Raw genomic sequence first — 18549 nt, 5'->3', positions numbered from 1 at the left:
GTCCCAGGATACATTTCATTTATTAATAATTTTCTCAAAACCAAATTACTACACTTCCTATCCACAAAATGTATGTTGTTAATTTTTATTTCGTGCATTTTAGGAGACTGAGATTGAATTAAATTATTTTTAATTATATTTAGCATAGCAGTTGGAATATTGTCAATCACATTTTGGTAATTCTCAGCTGGATAGATTAAACTATATTTATGGCTAAATTCTTCATATTTTAATATTTCCCCTTTGTTATTTAACAAATGAACAATAGACCGGATTCCCTTTTTCATCCACTCTTCAATAAATAAGGATTTTCGTCTTCTTAGAATCACCCTATTGTTCCATAATGGGACATTATGTGGACTACAATTATGTTTATAGATCATTTTCCAAAAAAACAAGACCTGTTGGTGGAAAGCAGAGAGTTTTATGGGTAATCTGGAAACCTCAAAATCACATTTCAAAAGGAAATCTGTTCCACCTAATTTCCTAAATATGAAAGTAGGAACACTGAACCATTTCTTTCTGCTCTCAGTGGAGGACGGTTTTTCTCTGTCTCCCGCACCCCTCCCATATCTGCCCTGCTTCAGCTCTGTCTTGTCTTCTTTTTGGAGCCTCTTTTTGCATATCTTCCAAATTCTTAGTTATGGATTTGGTCAGGTGGTCTCTCAATGCAATTGATCAAATTTTCTCGAGGAGAAGACAGGGTGAAGGAGAGCCCAACTTGCCCGGACGGGACATTTTTCTCTGGATACACAATGGACTCCTGGCAGAAGTGGAGGATTGTGTGTCTGTCGATAATGTCAGTCAAGGATGTGGAAGATGTGTATATGATTGGCTGTTTGATATCAGGATTTCTGCTTTTTGGAGTCAGCGGTTACCTGGCATATTGAGAAATTCGGAGAATGTCAGCAGCTGTTCTGGCAATTGTGAGGCTGCCTGGCATGTGTGATGGGATCTTCAGGGTGATCAACACTCAGACTGAGATGTTACGTGAGCTGAATCACAGACTGGATGTGATCCTTACACAGGATCGCAGGCAGGTTGCGGTTCCTGGACTCAGGGGTGAAATGGGATAAATCTCGGAGAAAGTTGTTCGCTCGGATCTGGCGATAGACCAGGAATTTGGCTGTTTGGATTTGCCTTTGAGAAGCACCAGCGAGACTCTCAAGGCTGACGGAAAATTAAGAGTCAGCCTAACCTAAATAATTATTGTTTTTCTGAATCTGGCTCCCCTGCACGGCCTTGATGGCTGGCTATCTTCAACTTCTCCTGGAAGTTATGTAAACATGACACTCTGCTCCCTCTGCCCCCTCCCTTCCCTGAGGACATCTGTGGACCTGCTCAGAACTTTGTGGCCGGTTGATGAACATTCCAACGTACCATCAAGGACAATGGTCTCTGTGACAGTGCTTCATGGACTTACTTGCACACACTCACTTGCACACACACACATGCTCAAGATAAATGTATGCACCCCCTCACACCACCTTCACCGTTCCCGGCATGATGTTGTTTTGTCAACTGTTGCTTCTTTGTGCTGAGGTTTTTGGCAATCTCAAACTGTATCCTGCTAAGGACAAAGTGTGAAATATGATTTTTTTCCCTGTACTTACCTAATGTGGCCTCTTTTCTCATCTAGCAAGGGCAGCGCCTGTGAGTGGGCAGGAAAGCCTCGGTGACCCGCCCCCCCCTTGTCTTGTGTCATGATGTATGTTTGGATGGGTTGTACTGGAATTCTAATTTCCCCTCGGGGATCAATAAAGTATCTTTGAATTGAATTGAATGTCCTCGCTACATCTTAGAAAAGATTGAAGCCATTTCAGCTTCAACACACCATTCATTACTTCAAAATCTATGGCTTTTATTCCACCTTCTTCGAAACTTTTAATCATGTCAGCTTTTCGAATATAATGATGTTTATTTTTCCAAATAAAATTAAAGATGAGGCTGTTTATTGTAGTTTTTACAGAAAAAGGTAGTGAATAAACAGGGTATATTAGTCTAGAAATTAATTTAGTTTTTGTCAATAAGGATCGTCCAAATAAAGTTAAGTCTCTTTGCAACCAATTATTAAGGATCTTCTTTGATTTTTCAATCGGCGTTTGGATATTCTTAGCATTACTTACTTTAGAGCCATTAGATATCCATATTCCAAGGTAACGCACCTCCTTCTTCACTGGGATACCATACAACATATTTTCCGAACTATCATGAATACTCAGAAGTTCACACTTATTAAGATTAAGAAATGAGCCAGAAGCCTGGGAGAATGATTTTACCCCCTGAAGGGCAACAGGTATTTGCTCCTTATTTCTTAAAAACAGTGTCGTATCCTCTGCTAGTTGACTTACAACTATTTTTTTCCCGTCTATGGTGATTCCTTCAATTTTAGATTTTTTCAATAGAGTGGACAGCATTTTTGCAACACAGATGAACAACAAAGGAGATAAACTGCACAGTTGTCTTATACCTCTTCCTATCTTAAATCTTGGACAAATACCCTCAGGCCGAGAGACACAGCTGTTTATGTCTGTGTGCAGCATCCTAATTATATTTAAAAAATACTCTCCAAATCCAAAATGTTTTAGTGTATTATAAATGAAAGGATGTTCAACAGAGTGAAAAGCTTTTTGAAAATCAAGAAATAAGATATAAACATCGTCCTCCACTAGATCGTTATAATCTATGAGGTCCAGGACCAATCGGATATTATGAATTGATCTACCTTCCATGAATCCTGATTGTGAGCTGCTTATAATTTTTGAAAGTCTTGATTTTAATCTAAATGCTAAGACCATGGTTAGAAGTTTATAGTCCGTATTAAGAAGAGTAATTGGCCTTAGATTATTTAATATTCTTCCATCTTTTCCAGGTTTAGGGATTAATTTAATTACACCTTGTTTCATTGTGGTCATTAATTCCTTTCGATCTATACTCTCTTTAATTGCATCGAATAATAGAGCTTTAATGTCTTCCCAAAAATGCTTGTAGAAATTTGCAGTCAATCCATCTCGACCAGGCGAACGATCAGGTGCTATTTTTTTAATAACATTATCTAATTCTACAAGTTTTAAACTTTCTTCACAGAGATTTTTAAGATCATCATCAATTTTTGGAATCATATCCCTTATCATATGAAAAAAAGAATTAGAGTGCTCTTCACAGTAGGATGGGAAATAGATTTCACAATAATAATTATATATTTCTTTAGATATTTTCTTTGTATCTGTACATTCCTCACCATTAATCAATATAGAAGAAATTGTATTCTTTTCTTGTCTTTGTTTTTCAAGCCTAATGAAAAAGGATGAATTTCTTTCCCGTTTTTGATCCATTTGGCCCTTGATCTGATGAATGCACCTTGTGCTTTATTTAGGTAAAACTGGTCTAACCGCGTCTGAATATTAGAAATTTCTATCTTATCTTCTTCTGACCAGTAAATTTTAGAATAATAATGAAGCAAAGTTTTGACCAACTTATTTTCCTTCTCCTTTTTTTCCAAGACTAGTTTTTTACTAAAAACAATAGACAATTGTCTTACAGAGAATTTGAAAAATTCCCATTTCTGTATTTTAGATAGGTGATTGTCATTAGTAATATCTAGAATCAATTCTTTAATTTTGCTGCAATATATATCCTGCTTTAACAGGGATGAGTTAAATTTCCAGTAATCCTTTTTTTTTCTACATTGAGTCTGATTAAAAATAGTCAGGTTTGTTATACAGTGTTCACTTAGGGGGCTAATAGAGATATTAGTCATAATTTTTAACTGCATTGTGGAAACCGAAACTAACCAATAATCAATTCTGGATTTAGCATTTCCATTAGGTTTTAACCAGGTAAACTGTCTAATATCAGGGTTGCTAGCTCTCCACACATCTACGAAACATTTTTCACTCAAAGTTAACAATAATTGGGTTTGGCTGACACTGAATATTTGGAGGGCCATCTATCCATCCATTCATCAGGAGCCATTTTGAAATCACCTCCTACCGCTACAAGATCCGTAAAATAAATTATTTTCAACTCTTCTATGACATCTGTAATTTGATGAAGTAAAGTTCTATTTTTAGTTTCATTGTTGTAACCATAAACATTAATTACAATAAATATTACCTTTTCTATTTTCAAAACACAGGCAACCCAGTGACCTTCATTATCTGTCCTTTCTAATACCACTTCACCAGGAAACTTATGAAAACAAATAGCCACTCCTGCCGAACGGTTGGATCCATGACTGAATATCATTTTGTCGCCCCACTGCTGGGACCAAAATTTAACATCAGAATTATGAGAACGAGTCTCTTGAAGAAAAAAAATATTTGACCTTTGCCCCTTACAAAAAAGAAAAACTGCTTTCCACTTAACTGATGATTTTTTTTTTTTTTCCAGATGTCGTCTCAGATGGTTCTTTTGAAGAAGAGAACCAAGATCTGTCGGTGCCTGTTCTCAGTTTTTTCTTCCCACTCTGTGAACACTATCTACAGCCTCCTCCATGTTCTCTGCCAGGTCTGGGGCCACTTTGCACAGCAGGTTGATAATGTCGATCCTAACGTTCTCATTCACGTCTTCTTTTTTACCTTTAATTCGAAGATTCAAACTTCTTTTGTGTCTTTCCTGTACCACCAGCCGTTCTTTCAAGTCTTCTTTTTCTTTTTGGAAAGAGCCAACTTGTTTTTCTAAAAGGTTGATTTTAGATTTGCATTCCTCAATATCTTCCGAGTTGCGTTGTGTAGTTTTTGCTACAGAGGCTAGCACAGCGCTATGCTGCTGTAGTTGTGAGCAAATGTCATCCATTCGATCATCAAGTCGCTGTCCTAGTTTAATAATAGCAGACAAAATATAATTTTTCAGGGTGTTACAATCATTTTCATCAGGCGAATCTTTAGCTTTTTTGTCCGGTTGTTTGTTTTCTGGCGTATTGATTGGCGTCAGGTTCTCTCTACCACGCTTAGCAGCGGAGCTAGCAGCTTCAACTTGCATAGCATAATCATGCTCCACTGATTTATCTGAGTGTCTAACCAGGGTAGATTTAGCTCCTGCGAGGTTCTTAGAACTTTTCATTTAGTAGCCAGTTGAAAATGCTGCACTAATGCTCTTCGGGAGTGGATATACAGGTCCTTCTCAAAATATTAGCATATTGTGATAAAGTTCATTATTTTCCATAATGTCATGATGAAAATTTAACATTCATATATTTTAGATTCATTGCACACTAACTGAAATATTTCAGGTCTTTTATTGTCTTAATACGGATGATTTTGGCATACAGCTCATGAAAACCCAAAATTCCTATCTCACAAAATTAGCATATCATTAAAAGGGTCTCTAAACGAGCTATGAACCTAATCATCTGAATCGACGAGTTAACTCTAAACACCTGCAAAATATTCCTGAGGCCTTTAAAACTCCCAGCCTGGTTCATCACTCAAAACCCCAATCATGGGTAAGACTGCCGACCTGACTGCTGTCCAGAAGGCCACTATTGACACCCTCAAGCAAGAAGGTAAGACACAGAAAGAAATTTATGAACGAATAGGCTGTTCCCAGAGTGCTGTATCAAGGCACCTCAGTGGGAAGTCTGTGGGAAGGAAAAAGTGTGGCAGAAAACGCTGCACAACGAGAAGAGGTGACCGGACCCTGAGGAAGATTGTGGAGAAGGGCCGATTCCAGACCTTGGGGGACCTGCGGAAGCAGTGGTCTGAGTCTGGAGTAGAAACATCCAGAGCCACCGTGCACAGGCATGTGCAGGAAATGGGCTGCAGGTGCCGCATTCCCCAGGTCAAGCCACTTTTGAACCAGAAACAGCGGCAGAAGCGCCTGACCTGGGCTACAGAGAAGCAGCACTGGACTATTGCTCAGTGGTCCAAAGTACTTTTTTCGGATGAAAGCAAATTCTGCATGTCATTCGGAAATCAAGGTGCCAGAGTCTGGAGGAAGACTGGGGAGAAGGAAATGCCAAAATGCCAGAAGTCCAGTGTCAAGTACCCACAGTCAGTGATGGTCCGGGGTGCCTTGTCAGCTGCTGGTGTTGGTCCACTGTGTTTTATCAAGGGCAGGGTCAATGCAGCTAGCTATCAGGAGATTTTGGAGCACTTCATGCTTCCATCTGCTGAAAAGCTTTATGGAGATGAAGATTTCATTTTTCAGCACGACCTGGCACCTGCTCACAGTGCCAAAACCACTGGTAAATGGTTTACTGACCATGGTATCACTGTGCTCAATTGGCCTGCCAACTCTCCTGACCTGAACCCCATAGAGAATCTGTGGGATATTGGGAAGAGAACGTTGAGAGACTCAAGACCCAACACTCTGGATGAGCTAAAGGCCGCTATCGAAGCATCCTGGGCCTCCATAAGACCTCAGCAGTGCCACAGGCTGATTGCCTCCATGCCACGCCGCATTGAAGCAGTCATTTCTGCAAAAGGATTCCCGACCAAGTATTGAGTGCATAACTGTACATGATTATTTGAAGGTTGATGTTTTTTGTATTAAAAACCCTTTTCTTTTATTGGTCGGATGAAATATGCTAATTTTGTGAGATAGGAATTTTGGGTTTTCATGAGCTGTATGCCAAAATCATCTGTATTAAGACAATAAAAGACCTGAAATATTTCAGTTAGTGTGCAATGAATCTAAAATATATGAATGTTAAATTTTCATCATGACATTATGGAAAATAATGAGCTTTATCACAATATGCTAATATTTTGAGAAGGACCTGTACAAACCTTACATACTATAAATTCGGGACGGTGTTTGCAGCTTCAGAAGGAGGCAACTGCCTCGCTCGCCATTCCACCGGAAGTTCTGCGGCCGACAAATGTGTCCTTATTTTGCCCGATTTGAAGGATGGGTCGTGAGTATCCTTCGCGGCCCATCATTTCCCATCATTCATTGCGGGTCGAAGCGGATTGGTCAAGCAGGGGAAGCCATGGTGGACCATAGCAGCAAAAGCTGTGAGTAAATTGTGGAAAATTACACTTTCTGTGACACAAATTAACTTCTACAATGTTTTTGGTGCGGGAATATAACTATGTAGACGTGAAATATCTGCTTGATTTATCTAGACATCGCTTAATTTCAAACGTACTCTGACGTGTTCGGAGTTTTCTGTTCCCGGTGTAGTAACTCCCGGCTTGCCTTCCCAGCCCTACCGGCGGTGAGGCGAGCTAAACTTGGAGAAATCTGACCGGACTCCCGGCACTAAGCTCCTGCTGGCAGTCATCACAGTGAACGTTAAACACAAGTGATTTCTAAAAGTTTATGTTATTATTTTAATTGTTACTGAAAATCATTTTAACATTTCAGGTGATATTAAGGTTAACCAGAATAAATGGACAGTTTTATGTAATCTAACTGTATCGCTGGAGAGTGTGATTGAGAATAAATGAGCTTATCAATATGAATTTTTAATGAAGAAATGTGCTATATGTTTTAAAAGTTTATTTATAATTCAGTTAGCATTATAATTTCTGATTCCAGATAAACCCGACGAGGAATACACCACCAAATGTAAGTGAATCTCAGTAAAGAAGTTAAAAGTTTGAAAGAGCTTGTTTTAGGCATTTGCATAGAAATATTTTAATATTTTCTTCAAATTAAGACAAATGTAAAATTAAAAACGGCTTTATTTTTGCTCTGATATTAAGCAAGATGGTTTTTTTTTTGTGGTATTTTCTTATTTGTTGTTTAGGTACAAAGGAGCAGACCAGTTTATTAAGCTCAAGGGTGAGAATCACAACCTTTTTACTGGAGCTAAAAACTCAGCCACCGTGGCTTGGAGGTACAATAACAACATTCTTTGCAGTCAGTTTCTGTCCAGTTTCAATAACTCCTATCTTTCTAACTTTCATAAATATCCATCCAGTGATTAACATACTTCTTTCGGTTTAGGACAATTCTGGAGAAGATGGACCACCAGGGGAAGGTCACCCCCTTGCAAGCCAAAAAAAAAAGTGGGAAAATATGAAAAGGAAATATAAAGTATGTTCAGAAGTTCTCATGTCACACGCAAATAAAAAAATATTTCTAAAAGTTTTATTGGTATCTCTGTTTAGTCAAATTTTTTTTTTTTATTCCATCTAACTTTAGGATTGCAAGTATCCAGGGTCAGGAGAGAGAGTCAATGAAAAGCCCACTGCTGCTACTTGGCCCTGGTTTGTCCTTATGGATGAGGTGTTGGGACAGAGGTCTTCCACAACACCTCCTGTCCTAATTGCCTCCATCCCTGAGGACACTCCAGGGCCAAGCGGAGCGGTGGGACATCAGACGGAGAAGGAAGACAGTGAGCCAGCAGGAAGGGGTCAGAAAAGAAAGAGGGACAGAGATGAGGAGATGATGGAGTTGATCAGGGAGGACATGAGGGTACAGAGAATGGACAGACTGTTTTCCAAAGAATGGCACCAAAATAAGGTGCTACATAAGAAATATTAAGTTTTGTTCAGATTGTTTCTTAAGGTTTTATGGTGTTCTAATAACTTTCAAAATTTGTTTTGTCACTAATGTTATTTACATTTGATCTAACAATACATCAACTTCATTTAAAGTTATAAACAGAATTTATTATGAAAAATACAAACAGCACTTTAACAGAATGAGGGAAGAAAACATTCAAACAGATCAAGATTACAAGACAAAAGGCATAAAATAAAACTATGTACAAGTATTTACAATGGCGACAGCAGGATCAACCTGAGTGACCAGTTCCTGGAAAAACCTCTTCAACAGAACAAAGAGGCAGATGTCTTTCTGAACAGAAAGTCTGGCGGTGTGGCTAAATCTCTCACAAGGTCAGAGACTTGGATGGGATGCTGCAACTGAGACCTGTGGTTAGTCTTTTCTGGATGGTGAGCGAAGCATCACACAGGTGGTCTGCAAATGTTTGTGATGCCTCTCTCCACTGTCCACGTCATCGTCCATCAAGTGGGTTTAAAGGGCTGGCTGAATTGACGGCTGCCACATCACTAAGAGGTAATCGGAAAAATGCAGAATTAGAAGATGGTGCTCACAAAGTATTACAATTAGTTATACCCCTCAAAATCTTATCACATCTATATTATTATACTTGGCTGCACACAGTAGTCATGTTCTGGTGGTACCTCCTCCAGGGCAGACACCTCAGCTGAAAGCTGGTCCTGCCAGAGAGCAACGCTGACTGCCTCAATCCCAACCTCACCCTCATCCTCTTCTACAGCCTCCTCTGGGTCATCCTCTGGGGCCATGACATCCTCAGCACCAAGGCAGATGTTGTGGAGGATGGCGCATGCTGTTATGACCTGAAAACAATTTAAAAGAGGGTGCATATGTGTGTATGTGTACATATTATGTATAATGTATATATAAAATGGATCTAGGTCAAAACCTATGTGAGGTACAAAGGTGTGGTGCACCTCCAGCGCTTGGAGGAAGATGGCCCTGATTCTGGTTTTCATCATTCCAAAAACACGCTCTATTATAGAGCGTACCCTAGAGTCATGCACTGACCCAGGCCAGCCCACGTACGTATCAATAAAATGGCCCTGATGGTCAGAAACTGCTTGCAGGATTATGGAAGGGAAGAGTTTCCTGTTCCTGTAGCACTGACCATCAGGGCCGCTTGGACACCTGATGTGGATATGCCAGCCGTCAATTGCACCCACAGCTTTAAGAAAAGCTCTGTGGCGTGCCAGCCCTGCAAACCTACGGGACACTGCATCCAAGTCCTGGTCTTTGGAAGGTAGATGACCTGGTGACGAATGGCCACCAACTGCTCTGTAACTCTGTGGACGATGCGATGGACAGTAGAGTGAGGCATCCCAAACACTCTGCAGACCACTCTGTAGGATGTGCCACTTGCCAGCCAGAAAAGAAAAACCAAGGTCTCAATAGTAGCACCCCATCCATGTCGCCGATCCTAGTGCAAAAGATTAAGCAGCACTGCCAGAGACTCCCTGCTCAGCTGAAAATCAGGCCTGGCGTCCTCCTGGTTGAAGAAACGTTTCAGGACTGGGACACTCAGGTTGATCCTGCAGTAAAGGGGTCTGGTCTAGAAAAGGGAAGAATGGAGATGGAAAAACACATTATTTATAAGGCATACTTCTGGATATTTTAAGTGATCAAAGCAAGTAGATACTAATACACCAAAAACACTGCATTATTATATAATTATCTAAGAACAGCCAGAGGGGATCAAATACTTTATAATTCCCATCTATCTTAAAATTGAAAGTTGTTGTTTATATATATATAAAATATGTCGACATACATTAGCCATAAAGTTGCTATCTATTTGTTTATTGGCTAGAAGCTTTAAATTAAATCAAACATCTTTTTTACCTGAACATGAATGTCTCTCAGCCGGAGATAAAATAAAGGAGATGTCTGCGACGACGATAAAACTGCTGAAGTTCCTCAAAAATTAAAAATAAAACTACCAGAAGTTCGGCTCCATTCTGCTGTAGCCGCCTTTTTCTCCTCGCACTTACGGTTGCTAGGCGACAGCTGTTACGCAGAGGTGAGGGCGGGAGCAGCTGGTAAAGGCTAGACCGTCCCACACTACACCCTACGCCCCTCTATGAAGTGTTTACTTTGTACAAGTGCATGTAAGGGTTGAAGTGCGCAGGTTACAAGCGTGCAAAATGGGAGAATTGGGACAGTAGAGGTTACGTCATCGACTTGCACCTCTGCACCGTAACTGCAACATCAAAAAGGGCGGGAACCAGCGCTGTTTTCACAGTCTTGCTGCTAAAAAAACTATTTAAAACTGCAACAACCAATTGTTTTGAGGAGAAGAAAGTGCAGGAAGCAAAGGAAGCTTATACACCAGACTCTCGCCGCGTCAGTGTTTGTTTGAAAGGTAACTTCAGTGTTATGACCTACTGACTGCTCAGACTCACTCTGAACCCACTGGTATCTTACAATGTTGAGGCTGGAAAACCAGTAAAAAATATATATTTGTCGGCTTGCTGTCTAACGTTTACGCAGTTCTTATTATTCTGATTTGATGGCTGGTTACGTTGACGGTTGTGATTGGTTTTTGCTCAGAACGTCATCTGCAGCAGTGAATTGTGGGTAATATACTTCGGCGAAGTTCGCTTCGATGCTGGTTTTTGCGGTCGACGAAGGACCCAGCCCACATAGGTCCTTCGAAGGATGCAGCCTCTGAGGCTCGGCGTTGGTACATTCCCTTTCCGGTTGATTTTGTCAAATGTAAATTTGTATCAGTACTTGTAAAAGTGTTTTGCATCTTGTTAAATTGTTTTCTCAAATGTAAATTTGTTTTCTGAAATGTAAATTTGTTTCAGTACTTGTAAAAGTGTTTTGCATCTTGTTAAATTGTTTTCTCAAATGTAAATTTGTTTTCTGAAATGTAAATTTGTTTCAGTACTTGTAAAAGTGTTTTGCATCTTGTTAAATTGTTTTCTCAAATGTAAATTTGTTTTCTGAAATGTAAATTTGTTTCAGTACTTGTAAAAGTGTTTTGCATCTTGTTAAATTGTTTTCTCAAATGTAAATTTGTTTTCTGAAATGTAAATTTGTTTCAGTACTTGTAAAAGTGTTTTGCATCTTGTTAAATTGTTTTCTCAAATGTAAATTTGTTTCAGTACTTGTAAAAATGTTTCGCATCTTGTTAAATTGTTTTCTTAAATGTTAATCTGTCTTTAAGTGTGTAAAAGGGTTTTAAATTTTGTAATGTTGGTTTGCCCCTCCCCCAGTCACCGTAGGTTTTAGAGGCAATATACGGGAGCTGTAAATGTCTGCAGTCTTTACTTCTGGGGTTCAGAGGCTGACAGATTTGGGGAAATTGAGCTACAACTAAAGACCATGAACTCCCTTTATGGAGAAGAACAGCCACCTTTGAACCCCCGACGTCATGAACTCGACAACCAAAGCATTTTCGATTCCAGACTCCTCACCGTAACAACTTTTTACTTTCGGTATTAATCCATCTTGCCTACGTGGTCAAAATGCAGCCGAGAAAGCGACACGTTCTGCTCCTCTGGTTGCTTTTCTGCTCCAGCGTGGCGGAGGCGCTGGAACCCATTAGCACCACCATCGCAGTGGGAATGGCAGCAGGTCTCACTGGGATTTTAGTGAAATACCGGAACATTTTCTACCGCTTCCACGAGTGCTGCCGACCTGAATGGATATCCTTCAATAAGACAAGTAAGCAAACACTGCAACCACAGTGACTGAAGGTCCTGAGAGTTATTTTGTTTTTACTTTAATACTTATGAACGTAAAATTGAAATCATTCTGCAACCCTGTCGATGTTTTAAAGGTAGGGTATATCAGTGGCGATTGCTCTAAGACTGCATGGGAAGCTCAGCTTCCCCTAAAATGTCAAAAAATAAGTGATCAAATATATACTGTTGTGTGTACATGTCATTGATTAAATATGCGCTACTTTAAACAGTGAGTTCAATAGCGAAAGAAAAGTGGGGCTTAAATTTTCTTCTTAATAATTAATTGGCAAGTTAAATATTTAATTTGGAGCTAAATATTTAGCTTGCCAATTAAATGTTTAGTTTGGAGCTGCCACATTTATAAATGTATGAATGACATGGTGAAAGTATGACTTTGACAAATGAACCCCCATTTTGTTTCTCTTATAACAAGCTAAATAACCCAAAATATTGCTGTCAATTTTTGACTGTGTAACTTTACAAATAGCACCCCATATGAAGAAAGCTTTCAGCACCAGTAGCAGCATTTCTAAAGCTGTAAGTCACCACAGCAGACGTAGCACAAATCTTAAGACATAATTTGTTATCTGATCATTTTTGATGATCATCCACAAGATAGTGTTTTGTACACAGCTTAAGACCAGGCGTTGCACATCATGCCGAACTAATAAAATCACTCACCGATGGTCCAGAATAAAGAATCAACTGACATTGCCTCATCTGTACAGGAAGCTTCCTTTTCGTTATCGTGACATAGAGGTTTTAGATGCTCTCGTCTACCATGTTACAATCAATGACAATGCAATTGTAGCTGAAGATTTTATGCCATGTCTCTGCCAGCTGTCCCCATAGACAGTTTTTTTTTTTTGCTATATAACTCAAGTTCAGTCATAGTGGATAGAGAGCGTAGTACATCACAGTACTTTTGGTCTGATCAGTACCCTATATAAACAGTCGGAGACATTTACAATCACCAGCTTCTCAATGGTTTCCTTAAGCCCCTCCTAGCAAGAAATGTGCTAGATCTGAAAAAGATTTATTCGTTCTCAACACAAGCCTTGAATTTTATGTAGCAATGTGTACTAGTTATTATAATGCATTGGCAATGGAAACACTGAACATTTTATCCATTAGGGATCACCCCAAGAATTCAGGAAAGATTTGTGGCATTCCTGCAAACCTTGGCTCTTTAACTCTTGAGTTTCCCGTAACTAATTCTATTAACTGTTATGTGTGAATTCTCTAGGGCTCAAGACCGATCTGGAGAGCAAGCTCTTTGGACAGCACATTGCGTCCCGCATCATTTTAAAGGCTGTGAATGGATTCATGAGCAACGACAACCCGAAGAAGCCTCTGGTGCTCTCCCTGCATGGATGGACCGGCACCGGGAAGACCTTTGTGAGCAAGCTCATCGCTGATAGCATTTATGCTGAAGGAATGCAAAGCAGCTTCGTCCACGTGTTCACATCCACTCTTCACTTCCCACATTCGGAACATATCGCTACTTACAAGGTAAAGAGTAGAACAGCTCTCTAGTCTTTTGCTTTCCAGTTCAGCCGTCTGACTTGTTTTATTTTAAATTGTTGCTCTTGTCCTCAGTCTCAGTTACAGCAGTGGGTCAGAGGCAAGGTGATCAACTGTGAGCGCTCAATGTTCATCTTTGACGAGATGGACAAGATGCACCCAGGCTTGATTGACAGCATCAAGCAGTACCTGGACTACCATGTCAAGCTGGATGGAGTTTCTTATCGGAAATCAATCTTCATCTTCCTCAGGTAAATGGCTCCCGCTTCAGAAGATCTGGCTTGTATTTTAGGATGATTTCTATTAGCTGCTTTTATTTTGGACTTTGTTTTTATGCAAGCTAGTGATAGCTCACATACTAATGTTAGCATTTAAGCTAACAATAGCATATGCACTTCTCTCAGTGTGCTATATGAACTTTAGTCCAGTACCTTCTTGAGTGTTCTGATTATTATCAATTATCATTATCAATTTTTACTTCCCAGCCTTTTTCAGAAAGTTCTGCCTTATTTTTTTTTTATTTCGTCCGATTTTTACTCTTCAGAGGGTTTTTCATTGACTTCAGCCTGTTCTTCCAATTTTAGCTTAGATTTTCTATTTTCTATTTAATCAGCTGACAGTTTTGTTATTTGTTTATGCTACTTTTCTATATTTCAGCAATTTATTCCAGATGACTTTAGCTCCTTTGACTTTAAGCTGAAAAATTCAGCTGAGATTGAATTATTATTGGTTTTTATGTTCATTAAGTAAATGCAAAAAAACAAAGTGTTTATCTTATTTTTTGATGTTTTCCAAATCTAAAACAGCACAGAATGGCTAAGTTTGTATATATTTTAGGATTTAGGTCTGGAATGTGATTGGGACATTCCATCAAATGAAAATGCTTTGATCTAAACCATTTCATTGAAGTTCTGACTGTATGTTTTGGGTCATTATCCTATTGGAAGGTGAACCTCCGCTCCAGCTGGCTCACCCTGTATTTAGGGCCATTCGTCTTCCCATCAACTCTGAATAACGTCCCTGTTCTTCCTGAAGAAAAGCATCCCCGGGGCATGATGCTGCCACCATGGTGCGTTCAGGGTGATGTGCAGTGTTAGCTGTCTTCCACACAACATTTTGCATGTAGCCCAAAATGTTTTTCTCTCATCTGACCAGAGCACCTTTTTCCACATGTTTTGATGCGTCCCCTACTTTGCCTTTGGCAAAGTTTAAATTTGATTTTCAATTACTGTCATTACAAACTGGCTTCCTTCTTGCCATTCTTCCATAAAGGTTAGATTTGTGGAGTGAATGACTAATTGTTGTCCTGTCAACAGATTCTTGCACCTAATCTGTGGATCTGACTGTGATTGTGACTGTGAGCCTGTCTGTTGTGGTATTCGGTCTTGATGAGGCTGATTGTTTACTGATGTTTTCTGAGGCCTTCCTAAAACAGCTGTATTTATTGGAGGTTAAATTATACACAAGTGAACCCTGTTTACTAATTAGGAGACATCTAAAGCCCATTGGTTTCATTGGATTTTATTTAGGGCTATGAGAGTAAAGCAGTTTAAATGTCCCAAAGTGTAAGAGGTTATAATGCTTTGCCATGTATTGTATATTACAGCTGCTGAAAAACAAAATATAACCAATACTTTGCTTATGCATGACAATAAGAGGCAAATTCCAACGTATTGTTTCTGTTTTTCATCTGACAGCAACGCAGGAGGAGACGGCATTATACAGACGGTTCTAGATTTCTGGAGAAAAGGACGGGATCGAAAAGAGATCGAGCTCAAAGACTTGGAAACGGCATTGTCACAGTCCGTGTTCAACGACAACAAAAGTCAGCTGAGTTCCCTTCAACATTTCTTCAAAATTAGGTATTAACCCTAAATGTTTCATTCTGAAAGTACTTTCACTTCTCTCTCCCTGCAGGCGGCTTCTTTCGTACAAGTTTGATCGACAAGAACCTGGTGGATTTCTTCGTTCCCTTCCTGCCTCTAGAGTACCGGCACGTGGTCCAGTGTGCCTTGGCCGAGATGAAAGCAAAAAGACTTAAACCGAATCATGACGTGGCAGATAAGGTGGCCAGAGATTTGGTCTACTTCCCCAAATCTGAGAGAGTGTTCTCTGTCAAAGGCTGCAAGACAATAGAGAGCAAACTGGACTTCTACATATAATGTAAGCACTTAAGGACAGGAGGATGAGTCACTATGTGCACTTTCTTTAAAAACAAAGAACCCTGCAGCCAAATGATTAAAAACAGGAAGCCAGACTGACTGAAGAGAGTTTTGTGGAAGTTTCCCTGTCTGACCTTGTGGCCATCAAGATACCAGGAGGCCTTCTCACTTACACTGAATGAACAGCTTAGCACCAGCTGAATAAAATATTCAGATGATCAGATTCTTTGTCACCGGTTAAAGAGCCTAATCTCTGCGTTTATGCCAGCCTTAGACGGTGGAGTTTTCTTGGAAAAACTCTCGATAACTGATGTCTTCTTGTCAGGGAAACCCTTCCCTATGGAATTGTTCTTCAACGTGGTCTTGATGGGAACGGGCTGCTGTTGAAAAGATCGATTTTAAAATCTTTTCCACACATAATGTGGGGCTGCTCAATAAATCACAAATGTATCCGTATCTAACTGGACCTAACATGCAGAGAACTGCTTAGACTGCAGTAAATCTTAAATATTTAGGTACCATGTATTCAGGCTCCCTCTGCCTTAGATATATATGGTGGCGGCTGCTGTTGAAGGCAACATAAACATGTTTTTGAAAGTTAAGGTGGTAAAGGAATTGCAACCAAGTTGTTTCATTGACAAGCTGCAGACTTTGTCCTAAAGCAACTTTTTAAAAAATAAAATCTTGTTTATTTTCCTTTCCAGGAAGTCCTTTGTAAACGGATTTGGACGTAGGATTAGACACACTGTGACCCAGAAACATTAAAAAGCCATCATCAGGTTTCCAACAGACACCTGCAGGTTTTTGGTTGAAATTGACAAGTATTAAGAACCTGAGCACCATCTGATGAAATGTAACCTGAGAACATGATGCTGCCACTACCGTGTTTCATTATGGGTATGGTGTTTAATTGATGTATACTATAACTGATGGTAGATGTCAACAAGAACTGCACAATGTATTGAATTATGTCATTGCATTATCTGTAAATACAATATGGAAATCACAAAGAACAGCTTGGACACAATATTTGGTAAAAGATTCTGAAATGATTTCTCATTGTTTAATTTTATTAAAGTCCATAAACCTGGCATATCAACAGAGGCGTGCAAGTTTTTTTTAGAGCTACTGTATTCTACTTTTAAAGGGGTGGGAAGAAGAAAATGCTCTGCTGGTTTTAAAAAGTGTTAAAATAAGCAACCTTTTCTGTATGATTGTGTATGGTTACCTCTGAATGTGAAAGCAAACTGTGCACCTGTTCTCCTTGGCTATAATCAACACCAGAAAAGCAAATAATAAAAAAGTGCTTAATTAAACAAGTAATCATTTAAAGACCTGCTTGTTTTTTTTTTTTGACATAGGAGTGAGAGTCATTGTGAGTACAGTAAATGTGTGTCTTTGTCTGAAAATTCACACTGATCTCCAAAATGCAGCAACCAACCAACCATGCGTCTCTCCTTTTACTTTAGATGCCTGATGAGTTAAGTTGTAGCAACTCAATAAATGTTTTTTGTTCTTTTTCTATTCTGACCTAATTGTAACATACATGGAAGGACAAAGTCAGGAAGTGGAATGGGTGGAGTGAAATATGTCTCTCACATTCCACTAGAGCTGGCTCAGATTACAGCAAAAAAAATATAGCCCGATAAATTTTCAAAGGAACACATTTTAGTTTTTTGAAGATATCACGACAGGTAGATTCTTGGCCTCCCTGATTTTTATGAACATTTAATATCACATTTTGAAACACATTTTTCATTTATCATTTAAGACAATGGATATGGATGGGAAAAAAACTACACTAAGGATTTTTTTTTTAGAAAATGTAATAAATGCAGAGGCATTACCTCTATATTCGTATCTATTTGACATGTTTTATCTTGCCCTGCCTCTAACCCAGTGATTGCTGGAGATAGGCACCAGCCCAGCCCACGAGCCCACCCTTGTGAAACGTTATGTCTAAGAGCCCTTGGACCCAAAAAAGAACAATCTTACTTTTATCAGTCCACAAAATGTTTCTCCATTTCTCTTTAGGCCGGCTGATGTGTTCTTTTTTTTAACACTGAGACTTTGTGTGGGCTTCTTGCCGACAGATTAGCTTTACACAGACTTCTTCTGATTGTCACAGTTCTCACCTTAACAGACCTTTTACTTGTCATTCTGATTCATTATTTTTAAGAACTCAAATTCCTCTTGTGGTGGATATTTATATTTTTTGGACGATTATCCTCTTTGGTATCGGATGCTGTGCAGCTGGAAAGATTTTTGCTGATACTTTTGTATCTGATACCATATGAGCAGAGATTTAAAGAGACAAATGTAAAGGAGGTGGACTAGCAGTACTTGTGAACAACAGATATAATCCAGGACATGTTACTGTGAAATGTCATCTCAGCACAGTGGTCAGAGGGATTTTAAGCCATTCTTCTTGCAGGATAGTGGCCAGGTCACTATGTGATACTGGTGGAGGAAAACGTTTCCTGACTCACTCCTCCAAAACACCCCAAAGTGGCTCAATAATATGTAGATCTGGTGACTGTGCAGGCCATGGGAGATATTCAACTTCACTTCATGTTCATCAAACCAATCTTTCACCAGTCTTGCTGTGTGTATTGGTGCATTGTCATCCTGATACACGGCACTGCCTTCAGGAAAACGTTTCCTGACTCGCTCCTCCAAAACACCCCAAAGTGGCT

At 39.4% G+C, this 18549-nt stretch overlaps 1 protein-coding gene across 2 annotated transcripts; it reads left to right on the top strand.

Annotated features, from left to right (window-relative positions):
- The first annotated feature begins 11039 nt into the window (after positions 1 to 11039).
- Positions 11040 to 17185, top strand: LOC124872553 (torsin-1A-like). 2 transcript variants are annotated; one of them, XM_047372694.1, is made up of 7 exons: positions 11040 to 11190; positions 11697 to 12147; positions 13414 to 13679; positions 13767 to 13942; positions 15389 to 15516; positions 15609 to 15854; positions 16558 to 17185. In XM_047372694.1, the coding sequence occupies exons 2-6, from the start codon at positions 11949 to 11951 to the stop codon at positions 15851 to 15853; spliced, it is 1014 nt and encodes a 337-aa protein (XP_047228650.1). In that variant the 5' UTR covers positions 11040 to 11190; positions 11697 to 11948; the 3' UTR covers position 15854; positions 16558 to 17185. The 2 variants fall into 2 exon arrangements, with proteins under 2 accessions (XP_047228650.1, XP_047228651.1); XM_047372695.1 differs by lacking the exons at positions 11040 to 11190; positions 15609 to 15854 and having other exon boundaries at positions 11528 to 12147; positions 15389 to 15553.
- Positions 17186 to 18549: the final 1364 nt, after the last annotated feature.

The sequence above is a fragment of the Girardinichthys multiradiatus genome, chromosome 8 (assembly GCF_021462225.1).
Source record: "Girardinichthys multiradiatus isolate DD_20200921_A chromosome 8, DD_fGirMul_XY1, whole genome shotgun sequence".
Classification (NCBI taxonomy): domain Eukaryota; kingdom Metazoa; phylum Chordata; class Actinopteri; order Cyprinodontiformes; family Goodeidae; genus Girardinichthys; species Girardinichthys multiradiatus.
Note: the sequence above shows the minus strand (reverse complement) of the source record. Positions and strands in the feature narration are given on the sequence as shown.